General features: G+C 37.8%; 1 protein-coding gene across 2 annotated transcripts in view; it reads right to left on the bottom strand.

The window, feature by feature from the left end:
• Pik3c2g (phosphatidylinositol-4-phosphate 3-kinase catalytic subunit type 2 gamma) overlaps positions 1 to 17221 on the bottom strand; it is a 337943-nt gene that overhangs the window by 187931 nt on the left and 132791 nt on the right. For both annotated transcript variants that reach the window (XM_028780980.1, XM_028780979.1), the window contains exon 17: positions 11246 to 11434. In XM_028780980.1, coding sequence (XP_028636813.1) covers positions 11246 to 11434 — 189 coding nt within the window. The remainder of the gene's footprint in view (positions 1 to 11245; positions 11435 to 17221) is intronic.

Raw genomic sequence — 17221 nt, forward strand, 5'->3', positions numbered from 1 at the left:
TCATAAATTGATTGAGCCCATCCTTGGTGTGACACGTGCATTTTCACCCATGTGTACACTATCATCTCTGCTTGGAACATGTTGACTTCTTTTCCTTCATAGCATGGGTTCAGATGATGACCCGGTATACACATAGAAGTTGGGTACAGGACAGACATCTATAACCGTAGCATATCTGGGATAGTGGTGAATAGAAAGAGTGCTGGGGCTTGTTGGTCAGACAGCCCAGCTGAATTGATGGGATCCAGGGTCAGTGAGACACTCTGCTCCAATAGGAGAGAGAGAGGGAGAGAGAGAGAGAGAGAGAGAGAGAGAGAGAGAGAGAGAGAGAGAGAGAGGGAAAGAGAGAGATTGAGAGATTGAGCAAGACACCTGATACTGACCTCTGGTATCTATACATGCATACATAGACTATTGCACCTGCACATACAAAATGTGTGTATGCACACACACAAAATATGTATATACATACATACATACATACATACATATATACACACACACACATAAATGGGCATTGGACTCCTTAGAATGTGACTATTTTAATAATAATTTATTCATCCTCTAATTTACTTCTGGTCACTTGTGATTAGCTAATAAGATTTTTTTATGATTAAAAAATGTGTCCCCATTCTTCAATGAGAGATGGAATTAACTGAGGGAAACATTTATTGCATCTGTTCTTATTTCTGGGATTTAGCATCATGCTCTCTGAAGTGTAAGTGATTAATCAAAATGCATTGATAATGATAAAAAAAACAGTGCTGGGGATATATAGAGAAACAGATTATTTCTTGCTGTGCCCTGAGATCATTTAAATTGGTTGCAACAGGTTTAATTCTGCAAATACCACCCACACAAATTTCATACTTTTTTTCTTGTCTCTTGTCAAAAGGATAAGAAAAAAGTAAATCCGAAGCCATCAAAAAAGAACTTTTTCCAAGGTCCCCAGGCAGAAGGAAACAAAATGTATTCATACCGGTACAGTAAAGTGGAAAAGGAAAATTATACATGCATTTTCAGGGAATCATGTTTTCATTTTGATGGAGGGATTTTTTTTTTTTATTTATTACCTTTGTTGACGTTCAGAAAGAAATTGGAAGAGAAGTTGGAAATATCACATGATATCTTGGAATATGACTAAGGACTCACTTGACATTCAAGTGTATCCAAGTATCGCTTGCATTTGACTATTTTAGGAAGAGTGGACCACCTCAGGAGATGCTTGTGATGTTGTTGATGTTTCTAAACAAGGGTTCTTTCACACAGTGCTGGCAGAACAGGACAGGTTTTAAAACAGATAAAATTCTTTTAAGTTGTGCTTTCTTTTGATATAGCAATTTAAATTTTGGTAATCAATCCTAAGGGTATAATAAAAGATGTACATGAAGACATGTTTATGAAAAACATTGGAAATACTATCTATGCCTAATACTAAATATGTTATGAGAGTCTGGGAGGTTATATACAGACAGCAAGCATAACAATGGAGTATTTGATAATCCGAAAGTGCTATATATTAGTATAACATTAGTTTTTAGTTATCAAAGTAATAGGTTTCACTATGTCATTTCCATATATGGGCATACTATATTTTTACTATCACTGCCTTTAACCTACGTCTTTCTCTTTGAAAAAAAATTAGTATGTATTGATCCATTATTCTTAATAAAAAGATAGAAGGTATCAAAAATATTAATCCAAATACTTTAAGGGAAATTTCACACATGAGTTTAATTCTCTAACCTAGTTACAATTTTTCAAGCCTACTAAAACTAATATCTTTTAAAGGAATATCCATCCAGGAAATCAATGAAGCTATGTGAATAACTATGAATTCATTACTAGAACTGGAAGAAACATCAAATATTATGCTCTTTTAAAGAAGGAATGTCATTGTGTGGGAAAAAGTGGGCATCCTATTTTCTAGTTAATTTAGAATATTCTTCTGACATAATAGTTCTCTGGAGAACGGAGGCTTGTTTTCTCATAGCCCCCCAAGTCAGGTATAGATCAATAGACAAACATGTTCTGCAAATCCTGGCATTTCTTCCCTTCAATGTCTGAAATTATTTAAACATTCTATAGGGATTTAACTGCTGGTATTTCCTACTCAGGAGCTCATTCCTTAATGAGGAGAAGGTTCCCCATGTGGGATCTGACTTTGGTTTGATATTTACAGACCAAAATGTCACATGTAACAGAAGACCTGTAGCCAATTTGAAATTTCCACAAGCCAGGTTATACTGAATTTCCAAATGATTCGACCTTTTGACATACATACATGATCCTTACTGGGAGCTAGGTGGTACCTTAGGTAATTACAATACCCCCGAGGCTGCTAATTAATGCAGGAATAAGCATTCATGCTTATGGTTTGGCTCTTCACAAAAGTACTACTGGGAGACACATCGGGGTGACTTATCTCGCTAATTCATAGTAAGTGTCCTTATAATTGATTAATCAGAGAATAAATGCTCACAATCTCGTAACTGAAATTCTGGTGTGAAGTATAAAGATCTAGGTCTATGGCATGCTTGTCAGGAAGGAGGTCATGAAAGATGAGGAAAGCTTTTCACTTACGGGAAAAAAATAGAAGTTGCTTCTTGATGCAGTGATAAAGCATCAGGAACAAGAGGGCATTATATAGGGAAGAGTTTATTTCAGCAGATAGAGAGAAAGTCTACAAGGGTGGATAAGGCCCGCCATGACTGGAGGATGGCACAAGAAACTGAGATCAAATCTGAACCCCACAGAGTGTGTGGGCGAGTGGAGAATCTGAAGTGAGGCTTTAAACCATCAAAACCTGCCTGCCCACAGTGGCGTACTTCCTCTAGCCAGGTCATGCCTCCTAAAGCCTCTACACCTTTCCAAATATCACCACTAAATAGTACTCAAGCGTTTGAACACCCAGGACCATAGAGGACATTGCTTACTCAAAGCACTGCAGCAAATATGTCTGAAATCTGGGTTAAAACCAATCCTCCTCTTTGGTTTGTGATCCAGTGTTTAATTGGCCTCTGAACTAAACTAAAGTGGTTTCTCTGGTATTTACTAAAAGATTAGCACTCTTAGCCAATATCAATGCAACTCTGCACAGTGATAGCTAAGACATGAATTAAATATCAGATACAGTCCATTGCCCTCATAACATAGGAGCCAAAGGAGATAGCCCTCCAGGACCAAGACCACTTAGGCTAATGGGAAGAACACAGCCACGTGGGAGACTGGAAAAGTGAAGAACTCAGTGGAGCTGAGTCATTTCAGGATGCACACTTTTCAAAGGAATTCTAATGACAGATGGCTCAGGTGCAGTGACAGAGCTCATAAATGGGCAGGAACAGGACCAAGGGCTTGGGCAACAGTGGCTCGAGGTGAAGGCAAGAACAGACCAGAGGTCAGGACTTGTTCATAGCTGACATCTCCAACTTTGGGCCTCAGGATACTTTACATTCTAAAAAATAAATTATTGGAGTCTTCAAGAAGTGCTTTTTAAAAATAATCCAATTATATTTATCAGTAGCTATAGTAGAAACAAAGTTAAGATAGTTAAAACATTCATTATCTTATTTAAATTACACTAATAGTCCTCTTATCCCATGTTAAGATAGACACTGTAGTTCTGCCCAAAAATGTCATGCTGAAAAGTAGAAAATATTTAGTCAGGAGAGTGACAATTGCTATACATTTTTGTGCATGATATTTAGTGTCTGGCTTAACAGAAGATAGCTGGGTCCTTTTTTCTACATTTACATAAAATTTCTTGCAATGTTGAAGTCATATAAACTGGGGAAACTTCACCCCTCCCTTCATGAGTGTGATAAAAAAATGATTTTCAGATTACTATGACATCAGCTTTGTATTTGTGGCAGGTCTGCTTACATTTTGGGGACTTTAGTCCTCACTTGGACAACCTCTGACATGCAAGACAGTATCTTGTATGATTGCTGTGCATTCACAAGGAAAGAAATCAGAACCTCTGATCTGCGTCTGAGACAGCAGTATATGGGTTCATGCAATTATACAACATTTTTCTCTGTTCCCAAATCTTTTGATCTCTTTCTTCCCCAGCAGCCTGTTGGACTATTATAGGGGACTCAAGCCACCTTCAACAAAAATGGTGAGCTCATGAAATAGTCCTTTGATAGAAAATGTATCTTCTAACTTTTCCCGTCCGACTTATTTTTGTCATCTACAGTCTTTTATTATTTTACCCTCATCCTTGTCCTCATCTCCCCTGATCCTTTCTAACTCATGATATGCTACAGGAAAATATTTTGCTAAAACTTGTAAAAGCACTGTTTGAAAGCGAAATGGGACACGACAAATATCAACCTTTAAGAGAAAAAGCAGCTTTGAGTAAACGGAAAAGCAAAGAAATCTGAGATCAAATTTCGGCGTAAAAGAAATGTCAAGCTTTCAGAATGCACAGCGAGAAATTGTGGAGAATGCCACAAGGCTATTCACAGCTAAGAGCTCCCGTGTCAGGCTGGAATTAGGAATCATCAGAAGGAGAGTGTATTTCTCCAGGAGGTTTTGAGTCTGATGAACACACTCTGCATCAGCTCAGGAGAAAAATGCCAATATGAATGTCTGTGCTGTGTTTCTGATAGGAAAAGCGATAGGATCTGACAGGTTTGTTTTATTATTCCAGGAAAAATGATGAATGAGGATTCTTACAGTGATTGAGTTCCTCTGCATACTGAATAATGCATGTTCCTTCAAGGAGCTTTGTGTGCTGACAGAATATCAGAAGCCACAAAGACTTGGAAAGCACGTGCAATCTTCTCATGATGTACTAGACGACGTTGGGTCTCAGAGCTCAAGATGTTTTCCCAAGGACATCTGTTAACATGGAAACCAGAACCCAAAATGTGGAGACCAAGAAGGGTAGGCTTATCATTTTCTAAGGAAGGCCTTTCGATCTTTGGACTAGAAATTCTCATGTCCACATATAAAATCAAATGACTAGCTTGGATATCTTATTTATTATATTCTAAATGGATCAATGTTGACTTAACAATGGTGTGGCAATTTGAATGAGAAATACCGCCCCTCCCATGTACTTGGTCCTCAGTAGTTGGCACTGTTTGAAGAGGTTATGGAACCTTTATGAGGTGGAACCTTGCTGGGGGAAGCACATTACTGAGGGGAAGGCTTTGAAGATTCATTTCTTTACAGTACTTCTTGCTTTCCCTGTTTAATATGTATAGGTGAAAATGTGACCTGTTCTACCCACCAACGCAACGTTTCCCTAGCTACGATGGACTCTATCCCCCTAGAATCATAAGCTAAAATAAACATTTTCTTCTTTACGTTGCTTGTTGTCGTGGTTTCTTGGTATAGCAACTGAAAAGTGAGTAACACGAGGAGTAAGCCATGTAACTGTCGAAGTGGACTTGGGTGCTGGACCAGCCATGAACCAGGAGCAGGGATAATGAATCCCCAAGCCAAGGAGACAAGAAGGCTGTATAAGAGATTCTGTCTAATGGATCATCTATAGACTCGCACAGAGAGTTGAGAATTAACTAACTACATTGTCGTCATGCAAAAGGAATAGGTTTTAAACATTCCCACCACAAAACGATAAGTTGAACATACAGATTAGCTTAATTTAATATTCTATAATTTTAATATATATAATATATAATTAATATAATATATAATTAATATAATAATATATAATTAATATATGATATATGATATATGATTATATATAATATAATATATAATATATAATATATAATATATAATATATAATATATAATATATAATATATAATATATAATATAATATAATATATAATATATAATATATAATTACTATATAATATATGATATATGATGATATATATGATATATATGACATATGATATATGATATATAATATATAATATGTAATATATAATATGTAATATAACATAACAAATAACATATAACATATAACATAATATATAATACATAATATATAATAATATACAATATATATTATATAGTATATATAAATATTTATTAATGCAGGTACCCCATTAACATGTAGTGCTTTGATAGGTCAACTAAAAAGGGAAATCATAAGCATTTAAAAAGCACAAACTTTTCATACTCTGCTCAGTGGTGGTTCTTCTAATCCCATTGCTCTATTTAAGGCCTAATGGTGTTGAATATTTCTCTGAGGCATTTCTCTGTTTGGGTGCTACAGCTCCTTTCCCGGTTTCTCCCAGATCACTCAGCTACTGTTTCCCTGTCCCTTGGTCTTTCTTACTTTGTGCTGCCCTTACAAAGCTGCGCTGTCCCTGTCTTCTAAACATCTGTTTGTCGGTTTCTTCTTTTCTTCTTTTTCCGTGGCTTCCATTAATGTCTAAAGATCTTAAGTCTGCCATTATCCTTCGAGATTTATTCTCCCTACAGAACATTAGATCTCTGTGTGTAAGTGCATACCGGGCAGTTCCTAGAGATCACATGGTAAGGTTTTATGTTGTAAACAAAACCCTTCAGCTTATGCTACGCAGATCCGCTCTTCTTTCAAAGGCCCGTGTGTTGGTCCATGGTGGGCTTGTCAAACATTCGGTATAAGCTTGGATTCTTTATTATCTCTTTTCATTTTGTGGTTTTCTTCTGAAACATTTCTTCAGTCTACTCTGCGGATCGCTACTGGTACCAAGACCAACCTGAGAATAATTTTGCAAGTGGGCTATTTCTAAACCTTACAACCAGCTAATATCCTTGCAGCCCTCTCTTTTTAAAAATGTATTCTTCACGTTATTGCTAGGATTATTCTTTTTAATACAGGTCTGTCAACAGAATTCCATGGACTCTAGTAATAACACCTTATTTTCTACCTAGATCACAAGGAAGGCTCCACACAATCTTTCTTAGGTCAGTGTTTTCAATATTGTATGCCATGCAATTCTATGGTGTTAAATTACTTACTGTCATCTACAATCTCATAGCTACACACAAGCTATCATTCTTGAAGAAATCTTTGCAAAACCTGTAGTCAAGATTCGGTTTCACTGTAAACAAATCCTTACTTTCTGCCTTTCCCTTCTTTGGGCTCATCTAGCATTTATTGCTTTACTTTAATTAAAGTATAACAGAACACATCGAGTGGTGACCTCACAAACCGTGAGTTCTTAGCAACAGTCACCATGGCTTATTTTGTTTCTCTCCGATTAAGTGCACAGCACATATTTTTCTCGATAAGTGGAAAAGCAACAACATGATCTATTGTTGAATTAGATATTTAATTAATAGACTTTTTAATTGTCTCACTATTGTGAATTTTATTCTTCCTACTTATGTTAGCCAAGACTGACGTCATATAAATTAATTTGTACAGTAAACAAGGGAGGGAGTGGCTTTGTGCAAATATTTTAGTAAACTATCCTCACAGGAGAATTGATTTTGTAAGCTATGGCTTGCTTTATTTAATATTGCTTTTTCTTCCTGAAAAACAGTAATTTTACATCACGTGAGGGGACCAAGACTTGGTGCCTTGTCTGCCTTTTATTTAAGTTCCTGATGTAATTTCCTGAGTTGCTTTTTAAGTATAAATCCTCTCACTAAAATGACTTTTCATTGCTTTAGTAACTTATTTGCTGTTATCCACTGGATTCTTGTGCTTTTTGAATTCTTTGTGTTTTGTTCAGAAAAACAGCAGAATTTACCCAGAACCATAGATCTTAGCTCAGGTCTTTGCTGGTATGCCCTTCTCTGATGGAAGGACTGATACCCAGTGGGCATACTGCCAGCCCTCAGTGGTGGAAACATGAGTGCTCAGTGGCCTATTCTAGGTGGATTAAGTGCCAACATGTCTCTTGTTTAGAATAAACACAAATGAACTGGAGAGTCTTCAGGCAGGATGAAGTAAATCGCAGTACACAAACTCTTAAAACTCAAGCTGGAGTAAACCAGTTCTCAAGAGGTTAAACCAAAACAACAACAGATGTTTCAGAGAAGAGAAAATAAAAAGAAGTATAACCTGGAAGACCCTTCTCCTTGTTAGCTCACATAATAAGCACACTCTGTTCTCAGGACAGTCAGCTTTTGAATTTAGAGCCGTGGAAAGGCTCATTTCTGGAAACAGCTTGTCCTCAAGTTCTTTAACAGTTCAGTTAAACCGAGAGTGGGAGTCACAGGATGCTCACAATGGAAACACGCCAACCTTGCTGTGACCTTATCTAGTGCATGATAAGGAGCTGGAAAGCCTGCAATCAGAGCACGATTCACCCAGGTTCTCAGAGTTCAGCTTAATAAGCCGGCCTCTGCTTTGTCAGTAGTTCTCATCTCTGACTATTAAGTCAGATGATTCTTGAGAACACTGCTGAGCGAAGGAAAATCATTTTGAGTGTGATAATATAGCCATTTCTGTTCATAAGTAGGAAAAAAATCCCCAGAATGTTTAAGTGGTATTGTGATTTGAATATGAAATGATTCCCAAAGTTGACCTCAGATCCAATGGAACTAGGGTATTAGTGGTAGAGACCCACTATATGCACGTGTTGGAAACCAAAGCTGGTTCTTTAAGCGCAGTACAGGCTTTTTGCCACTGGAGCTCATGTATTTGGGTTGTTGGCTGGTGGTGATGAGGAAGTGCATCCCTACGGACAGACTTTAGACTTTGTAGCCTGTCTCCACTTTCTCTTCTCTCTCTGTGCTTAGCTGTCAGGTCAGCCTCAAGCTCCTTCAGGCCATGCTTTTTCCAACGCAATTTATTCTATTACCCTGGAACTGTAAACCAAAATAACCCCTTTCACTTTAGTTGCTTTTTGCTGCGGAGATTCTATTACAGCAACCAAAATACCGGTAATGCATAGAGGAAGTAGTACCGCCGCTGTGGTTCATATGACAAGTTCTGTCTGCACCAATGGCCACACCCGATTCTCAGCCCCTCGAGTATTAAGTCATAGGATGATACTCTCTATGAACCTTAGTATTTGTGAATGTAAAATTAGAAAAATAGCAAAGTTTATTTCTCAGAGCTATTGTGGGCCCTGGAAGAAGATAATATTAAGGTCATAAATTCAAAACTTTGACCTGTACACTGAAAATAAGACTCAATAGACTGTCAAGATCTGTTTGTGTAGAGAAGAGTTAGGCTTAATATTTAGTGATCAGAGAATTGAGAAATTAGTCTAATAAATTCTTGCATTTCATATGCCAGTAAACAGAATTTCTATTTTTTTTTTTGAGAAAGATCTTTCAAACAGTATCTCATGAACTTTTTGAAATGCATTGACTTTTATGGCCATCAGGTGATGTCTTAAACTAAGGTGACTCTAAATGAAGAAAGCCTGTTAAGAAGATATGGAAAGTTGTCCCAAAAATCAAACTTAAAAATCTTGCATCTATTAGTCTTTACTTTCATGTTTTTTTTGTTGTTGTTGTTAAAGCATTTTTTTGTCAGTCTTCTGTATAGTCCAGACTTGCTTGGAAATTCTTGAGACTAGACATTAACACACAGACATCTTCATGCTTCAGTCTCCAATGTGTTATGATTAAGACACGTGATACTACATTCATTTTGTTTTGTTAAAATTCAAAGAAGTGTTTTTCTTTTAATGTTTTGCTTTTAAATTGTGTGTTGAGTGGGTTGTGTGTGCATGTATGTGTGTGTGTGTGCATGTGTGAGTATGTGTGCATGTATGAGCATGTGTGCATGTGTGTGGGTGTATACATGTGTGACCATGTATTTCAGAGTGCTAATTCATGCATATAGAGATCAGAGGACAAGTTACAGGAGTCAGATCTTTTCCATCACCTTTACATGATTTCCTGGGACCAAACTCAGATCCTCACGTTCGGTGATAGCATTTTTAAACACTAAGCCATTCTGCTGGCCCAAAAACCTGTGTTTTTCAAATTATAACTTAAATATCATTCAATTTGTTTTATTTTTGTAAAGCAAAACCTGCGCGCGCACGCACACACACACACACACACACACACACACATCTCTCCTTGTAACCACTATAAGCAATTTCTTTCACCTGCCCTGATCTTATGTACTTGCTGCCCCTACAGATTTGTTCATTCTACACATTTCATACAAATGGGAGCACACAGCACTTGGTCCTTGATCTGTGGCGTCATCTTCTACTTAGTGTACTATTTTCATAGTTTGCCCACATTGTCACGTATATCAGTACTATTCTTTTTATTATGGCACTGCATAGAGTGCCTTTCATTGATCCATTGGTGGGCATTTGGATTGCTTGTGCCTTTCATGTATTTTAAGATCAATGATTCTCTCAATAACTATGTATAGGTTTTGAGTGGCATAAATCTATTTTAAATTACTAATCTTTGGTATAAAGTTAGGAGTGGAATTATTGGGTTATACTGGAATTTAGTATTCAACAACTGCCAGGCTGAGTATCGCTACCCCTGAAACTTTCCTCCCGACAGTGAGGTTTTCATTTCTCTGCCTCCTCTGCAATGCTCTTGTACTTTCTGATACCTGTCAGTCCTGGTGAAAAACAACAACCCTCATGGGCTTTACTTGACTTCCTTTGCAGTTTCCCCAACCGCCGGTAATCCCAAATGAAGTATCTTCTCAGGTATTTATTGGATATTTGTGTAATTTTAAGCATTTGTCAGATCTGTTACTCATTTCCAAAGGGGGTTACTTCTCTTTATGCTCTCCACTCTTATTCTGTATATACTCTGCATGCAATTACCATATTACATAGAAAATGAATCAGTGTTTTCCTCTTCTCTGTCAACTGCTGGTGCCAGACTTTGAACCAACTTTCCATTCATTAGTCAATGTAGGGATGGTGGGGAATAATTGTTGTTATTTTAAGTCTTCAGTAAACAATGACTAGAATTTCGCCAGGTGATGATGCAGAACTTTGACTAGTTTTATATTTTAGTGGGAACCGGGGGTTAATACTGACCTGCATGCATTTGCATTTCTGAGATAAGACTTCTCTATGTGTGACAGGCTGGCACTGAATTGGCAGCAATTCTTCTGCCTCAGATTCCCCAGCTACTTTTCTTTAAGAAAAACTGGCCTCCCCACTTAAGAAACTGTAACCATTCATTAGGCTTTATCTTTATGCAAAGATACAATTAAAGTTTAGAGCGTTTGAAATCTATATGCACAGCTTGCTTTTATTTGAAATGAACTTCCACAGCTCTTGACATTGGGAACAAGCAGACTAGCTGTGCAATAAACTCCACAATCTTGTTTTTCAGTGGTCCCTAACACATAGCGACATACATTTTGCTATGTTAAGTCTTACCTGGAAGTCAAAAGACCAAGAGCTTCCAGTGGGTGTGAAAAAGTCCACCTTCTCAAGATGGCATGCATTTCCGAAACTGTCCCTTCATCCCAACCAGGGGCGCTACCCAAGACCAGAGGGAGGAAGGAGTTCTCATTGGTGCAGTAGAAACGATAAAACCACAAATATCTCCTCTTTTCCTCAGAAAGTCTGAAAAAAAAAAGGAAATTGTGTGTGTTGGCAGCGGGAAGTTGAGTATTACTGTAGACACCAATACAAAACCTTGTTCTGTTTCCCTGAATTGTGTTTTGGTTTCTACTGGAAAACTGGTTCTTTATCATGAAGGAGTTTGATAGGTTAGTCTATCAGCTTATTATCTGCTAGTATATTCTTTGCAGAAAACAAACCAAAACAAAAAAACCCACTTTCATTTCAGATAATTCACATTCACTCTTCTCCCTCTATTATTACTGCCTTTTAAAAAAAATGTCATTTTTGTGGGCAAAGTGTCTGTCTCCTCCAGGGCAGACCATGTCTGTGAGAGTCCTGTGACTCTGTCTGGAGAGAACAGCCTTGTTTCCTGCTTTTTCCTTTATAATGAGTCAGCTGAGAAGCAAGTGGGTCTGTGAAGAAAAGGCATAATTTAAAGATGAGATGTCATCTCGGAGATGTTCCTCCAGAGTTCAGATCACTCTCTGACTAACTTCACAAAGAAGTCTGTCCCTGGGTGACAGAGTTCAACACTTTGGTGTGAAGAAAACCTTGATAGCACTTTCTTAAACACTCCACCTGAAGCAGAAACCTCAGCTTAGAACACAGAGGGTGACTTCTGGGGAGGTTACCATGTTACTCTCAGCCCAGTGAAAGGGTTCAGTCCATCGAGAGGACAGCGTCTGTTAAATGGCCATCTCTATGTCCACTTTTGACCCTTGTCTCTCCCAAACTATACAATCCAACTTGTCCTAAATCAGCCAAGACTTCCAAGAAGAGTATGAGAAATATTAAATGAGTGGAGAGGCACAAGTACTCATCACTGATAAGGAAATACTGACGTGTCTAGATGTCTTTTATGCTTTGACTAGATTCTTCTGTTTGTTACTATTTTTCCTTGGGATGTGTTGTTCTGATTAACTTCCTTCTCTAATACTGAGTGATGCTATTCCCCCGTGCCACTCTCTGGAAGCCCGATTTACATGAAACAAAATGCACAGAATCAATTCAATGAATTTTGACAAATGCATTTGCCACCTAGCAAATGAACTCCTGTCAATGTACAAAACACATTTTTTTCCGTGTTGCCAGAGGCAAGCAAAGGGTTGATTTCTTTTACTCTGAATTAATAGAATCCTTTATTTATAGCTACGTTCACTAAAAAATGCTTTAGAAATTATCCATATTGTTCAGTGTGTCAATAGTCTATTCTTTATAATTAGTGGCCATTATTCTCTTGTATGAATACACTATAATTCCCTTATGTATTCTCTTTTTCATGGCCATATGAGTTATTTCCCTTTTGAGGGGCACTATAAATCAAAGTCACATGAATATACACATGGAAGCGTTTTAATGGTTGCATCTTCTTTCTCTGCAGATAAACCTAGTTTCTGTGTGGTTCTGGCCACTTGTGGAAGAAAACGTCTGTTACTAGAGGTGGTTGTAAAGTTTCACATTCTTTCCTGAAAATTGTGATGCTTTCAATTGAACTATATTCTTGACAATTACTATTTTTTTTCTGTCTTTGTAGTTCAATACTTTCTAATTACATGATCTTGGTTCCAAGTTTCCACTTAGTTAGCATATAAACAATTTCCTTTATGTTCTGTCCTCTATCTTTCATGAGGCATCTGCTTGTCTTGTGTCTACCTTTTTGGTTGGCTTATTTAGATCCATTTAATCTTTTGCCTATACTGGAAACAATAGTTTTGTTATATAAATGTCTTGCAGATATTTTCCAAGAATGTCTTTCATATTTATTTTTGTATTTCTGTCTTTTGATAAACAGTTTTGAACTTTATCTCAACTTCTGCCTGCCTGCCTGCCTGTCTGTCTCTGTCTGTCTGTCTCTGTTTGTCTGCCTGCCTGCCTGTCTGTTTATCTGTCTGTCTGTCTGCCTGCCTGTTTGTCTATCTGTCTGTCTCTGCCTCCCTGTCTGTCTGCCTGCCTGCCTGTCTGCCTCTGTCTGCCTCCTGCCTGTCTGTTTCTATCTGCCTGCCTGTCTGTCTGTGTCTGTCTGTCTGCCTCCCTACCTGCCTGCTTGTCTGTCTGTCTCTGTTGGTCTGCCTGCCTGCTTGTCTGCCTGTCTCTGTTGGTCTGCCTGCTTGTCTATCTGTCTCTGTCTGTCTGCTTGCCTGCCTGCCTGTCTATCTGTCTGCCTCTGCCTGCCTGTCTGTCCGTCCATCCGTCTGTCTCTGCCTACCTGCCTATCTGTCTGTCTCTGCCTGCCTGCCTGTCTGTCTGTCTGTCTGTCTCTGTCTGCCTGTCTGTCTCTGTCTGTGTCAGATTATCTCTTTCTGTCTTCTTTGTCTATCCTAACATTCATTCGTAGAAGCTTTTTAGTCCCAGGCTTCCCATTTAGAAGATCATTGTAACTTAGTGTCTGCCTGTGGTTGGGGTCAGGCATCAATTTTTCATCTTACCCACTCTCTCCTGCCATTCTTAGTTGTTTACTGCTTCGTAAGAGTGGCCATTTGCACAAAATTCTCTGTTCATTAATTGTCTTGACATCATTCAAACACACATTGGCCTTATAATCAATAGAATATTCTACCCTGAGATCTGTGGCTTTGCCTATTTTTAAGTCATTGTTGCATTTCTATTAATTTATAAATGTATAGTACATGAAATCAAAGAAAAGAAGTCCCCAACTTATTTTCATGATTCTTTCTACTATTTACATCTACAGAATAACTTTAAAAATTGGATTTGTGAAATTTGACTCTTTTCCCTTTAGCATTGCTAGATTGAAATCATTGTTTGCTTTTTAAAGCGCTGAGATTTTTTAAATTATTATCCCAATATAGTCTGTATCTACATATCAATTTTATTTTTATAAATTGATTTCATGCTAGATAATATCCCATATAATTTTCTAGTTAACAGTCATTGGCAATTAGGAATTCTACACTGCTGAGAGCTTCCTCCTATAGCTTCAGTATTGAACGAATCAATATGTTCAGTAGGAGGCTTAATTACAGGCAAAACACTCTGAAACTTTTGGTATTTCTTTTTATGATATATTAGAACAGATTTAGAACAGTTCCCATCTATAGAAACTGTGCAGTTAGACCTATTCCTGGTAAGCACCTTTTTGTTCAGTTATTAAATATCTGCTGTGTTGTATGAGCTTCCTGTATTTTCATGATCAGATCTCTGTTCTTCAGTTTTGCTGAAGACTTTAGTTTTCTGAAGTCTACATTCTTCTCACATCTCCTTCCAGACCTTGGAAGACTTCATGGTTATAAATAGTAACTAAATACTCCAGTGCAGATGCCCAGCTCCCAGTCTGCCTATCTTCCTTCTGTCAACATTGTGTTCTGAAGTTTCTGCCTACCTTATCATCATTAAGCTCTGATCTCTGCCCTTTTCTGTTCAAAACAACCAGATTACACGTTATCCTTTTTAAACAACCTTTATCTTCAGGCTCACTGAAATTCATATCTGAAAACAGTTGCTTCCTGTGCATTTTGTGTTATACTTCTGTAAGTCCCCAGGAGCCATCTGGTGCCAGGTACACATTATGCTAAGTATTCACTGATCTCAAGATAAATTCTTCTTATATATATTTATTCTTTAGCTTTCCATGCTTAGGGAATTATTCTATTGGTTGATATGAAGCTTTTGTTTACCTTTCTGTTTTTAACAAATATCACCGTTACCTTTGCAGTGCATCTTGAGTCTGACTTTCCTGACTCTGATTACATGTGGTTAATTTGAAGGAAGGAATACTTAACTCACCATGCAAATAATAAAACATTACGTGATTTAAGTCCCCAAGCTAAATGCTATTTGGAAACTCCACACACTGAATGCTGTGATCCATCTGTTCCCAAAGTCCAGAGTGAGTCTCTACTGCACATAATTATATTTAAGTGAAACAGAAGGAGATGTTGCTTCTTTAATGTATACATTAACATAAACAAAATCTGAATCAGAAAACAAAGTAGGATTCAATTGGGAAAGTTTATTGTTAAAATGTATGTCTTTAAATTAATGAGTTTTTTACGTGTATGTCTGTGTGACTCTATGGTGTGTGTGTGTGTGTATGTGTGTGTGTGTCCGTGGAAGCCAGAAGATGTTGGATTTCCTGGAGCTAGAGGTAAGTGCAGTTGTGAGCTCCTGGCACACAGACGGATCATCTTTATCACCCTCCACCACCACCACCACCTGGACTCAGGGAACACAGGAAAAAAATAGACTAAAAGAATGTAACAGTGGAGGTCGGAGCACCAAGCTGTGAGATGCTGCTTTCTGGACACGTTGCTTTCCTGAACTCACGGCTCCCATGATTACTGCATGAGCCCCATACAACGCTGAGTTAGACAAATTCGCAACACAGTGAAGGAGTTCCTCTCCACACACCTCAACTGTGGAGCAACCACCACTGAGGATCAATTAGCACTGTGTAATTGTAGTGTTGTGAGTCGTTCCTTTTTGAGAATGCAGCCAGTGATTCGTTTCCTGTCAATGCTGCACACCACGCCCATTGTACACATGGGAACACAAATCAGACTCGGTGTGGGCTAGAAGACGAATCAGTATGGTTGAGCCCAGATGTGAACCTCCAGCACAGCCAGGGCAGGTGTTGAGTCCTGGTGTCTAGTTTGAGACCATACCACTGTTGGTTATTTTCACCTCAAACTACTGACAAAATTCCCTCCATGGACTTCTGATATGCGGCGGTCCCTCTCACAGCCCAAGACTCTGATTGCGAATTTACTTTTCTGAATTGCTCTGTTCTAAACTTTCCACACAATTTTACATTCTAAACAGTATTATCCATTTAAGTTGTCACTCGAATGTCAACTGTCCCAAGAGGCCTTGCTGGATCCACCTCACCTCATGAAATCCTCCTCGCTGCTGTCTGTCACATGTCCTCTTACGTCACCGTACGTATCACCCTGCCATCATCAGGCTCATTCGCTCTTTTAATTCCAACTTCTATCCTGTATGTGTTGTGTTCTCTATGACTATGTTTCCAATCCCGTCCACTGTTCTTCTCATACAGTATGTGCAAAGCAAGCATGCACTAAGGGCTTGTGCTTCCTCACGGAGTGGCTGCCATTAAAAACTGCGTTTTAGACCTAAAGATGGCGGAAGCAGCTCATGGTCCTCTTAACACAAACCTGGCAGTTTCTTTTTATGACTTTGCCACCTTCACTGCATGAAGCCTCTTTTACTGCTCTTACAAAATAAAATAAAATAAAATAAAATAAAATAAAATAAAATAAAATAAAATAAAATAAAATAAAAAGCACTTTACATTTAAGAAGTGTGACACATATAAGAACATCACTCAGTGTGTGATTGGAATGAAAGATTTTACATATGAAAAAGGTGGCAATGTTTTGAAATGCTAAACATCTTTAAACAAAGAGGCCAAACCTAACAAATTATAATTAGACATTATATTAGTTTATGTAGTAGGAGTTTGTGTTTTCAAATTAACCTCAAGTGCATGGAGGATGATTTCACTTTTAATGTTTTGAATTCTAACTTTTCTTTATTTTGAGAATTTAAACACATATGATATAACTTGGTCGTACCAGCCCCTATTTCTATCTGCCAGCCTCCACACCCCTAAAATGCTCTCCTTGCTTCATATCTCTCATATATATGAAATATATCATATATTATATATATAATATCATATAAGTTATATATAATATTATATCTATACATACATGTACACACGTATATACAGACACATACACACACATATATGTATATATACATATATATATACATACACACACACACACACACACACACACACACACA

The sequence above is a fragment of the Grammomys surdaster genome, unplaced genomic scaffold (assembly GCF_004785775.1).
Source record: "Grammomys surdaster isolate TR1022 unplaced genomic scaffold, NIH_TR_1.0 373, whole genome shotgun sequence".
Taxonomy (NCBI): Eukaryota; Metazoa; Chordata; class Mammalia; order Rodentia; family Muridae; genus Grammomys; species Grammomys surdaster.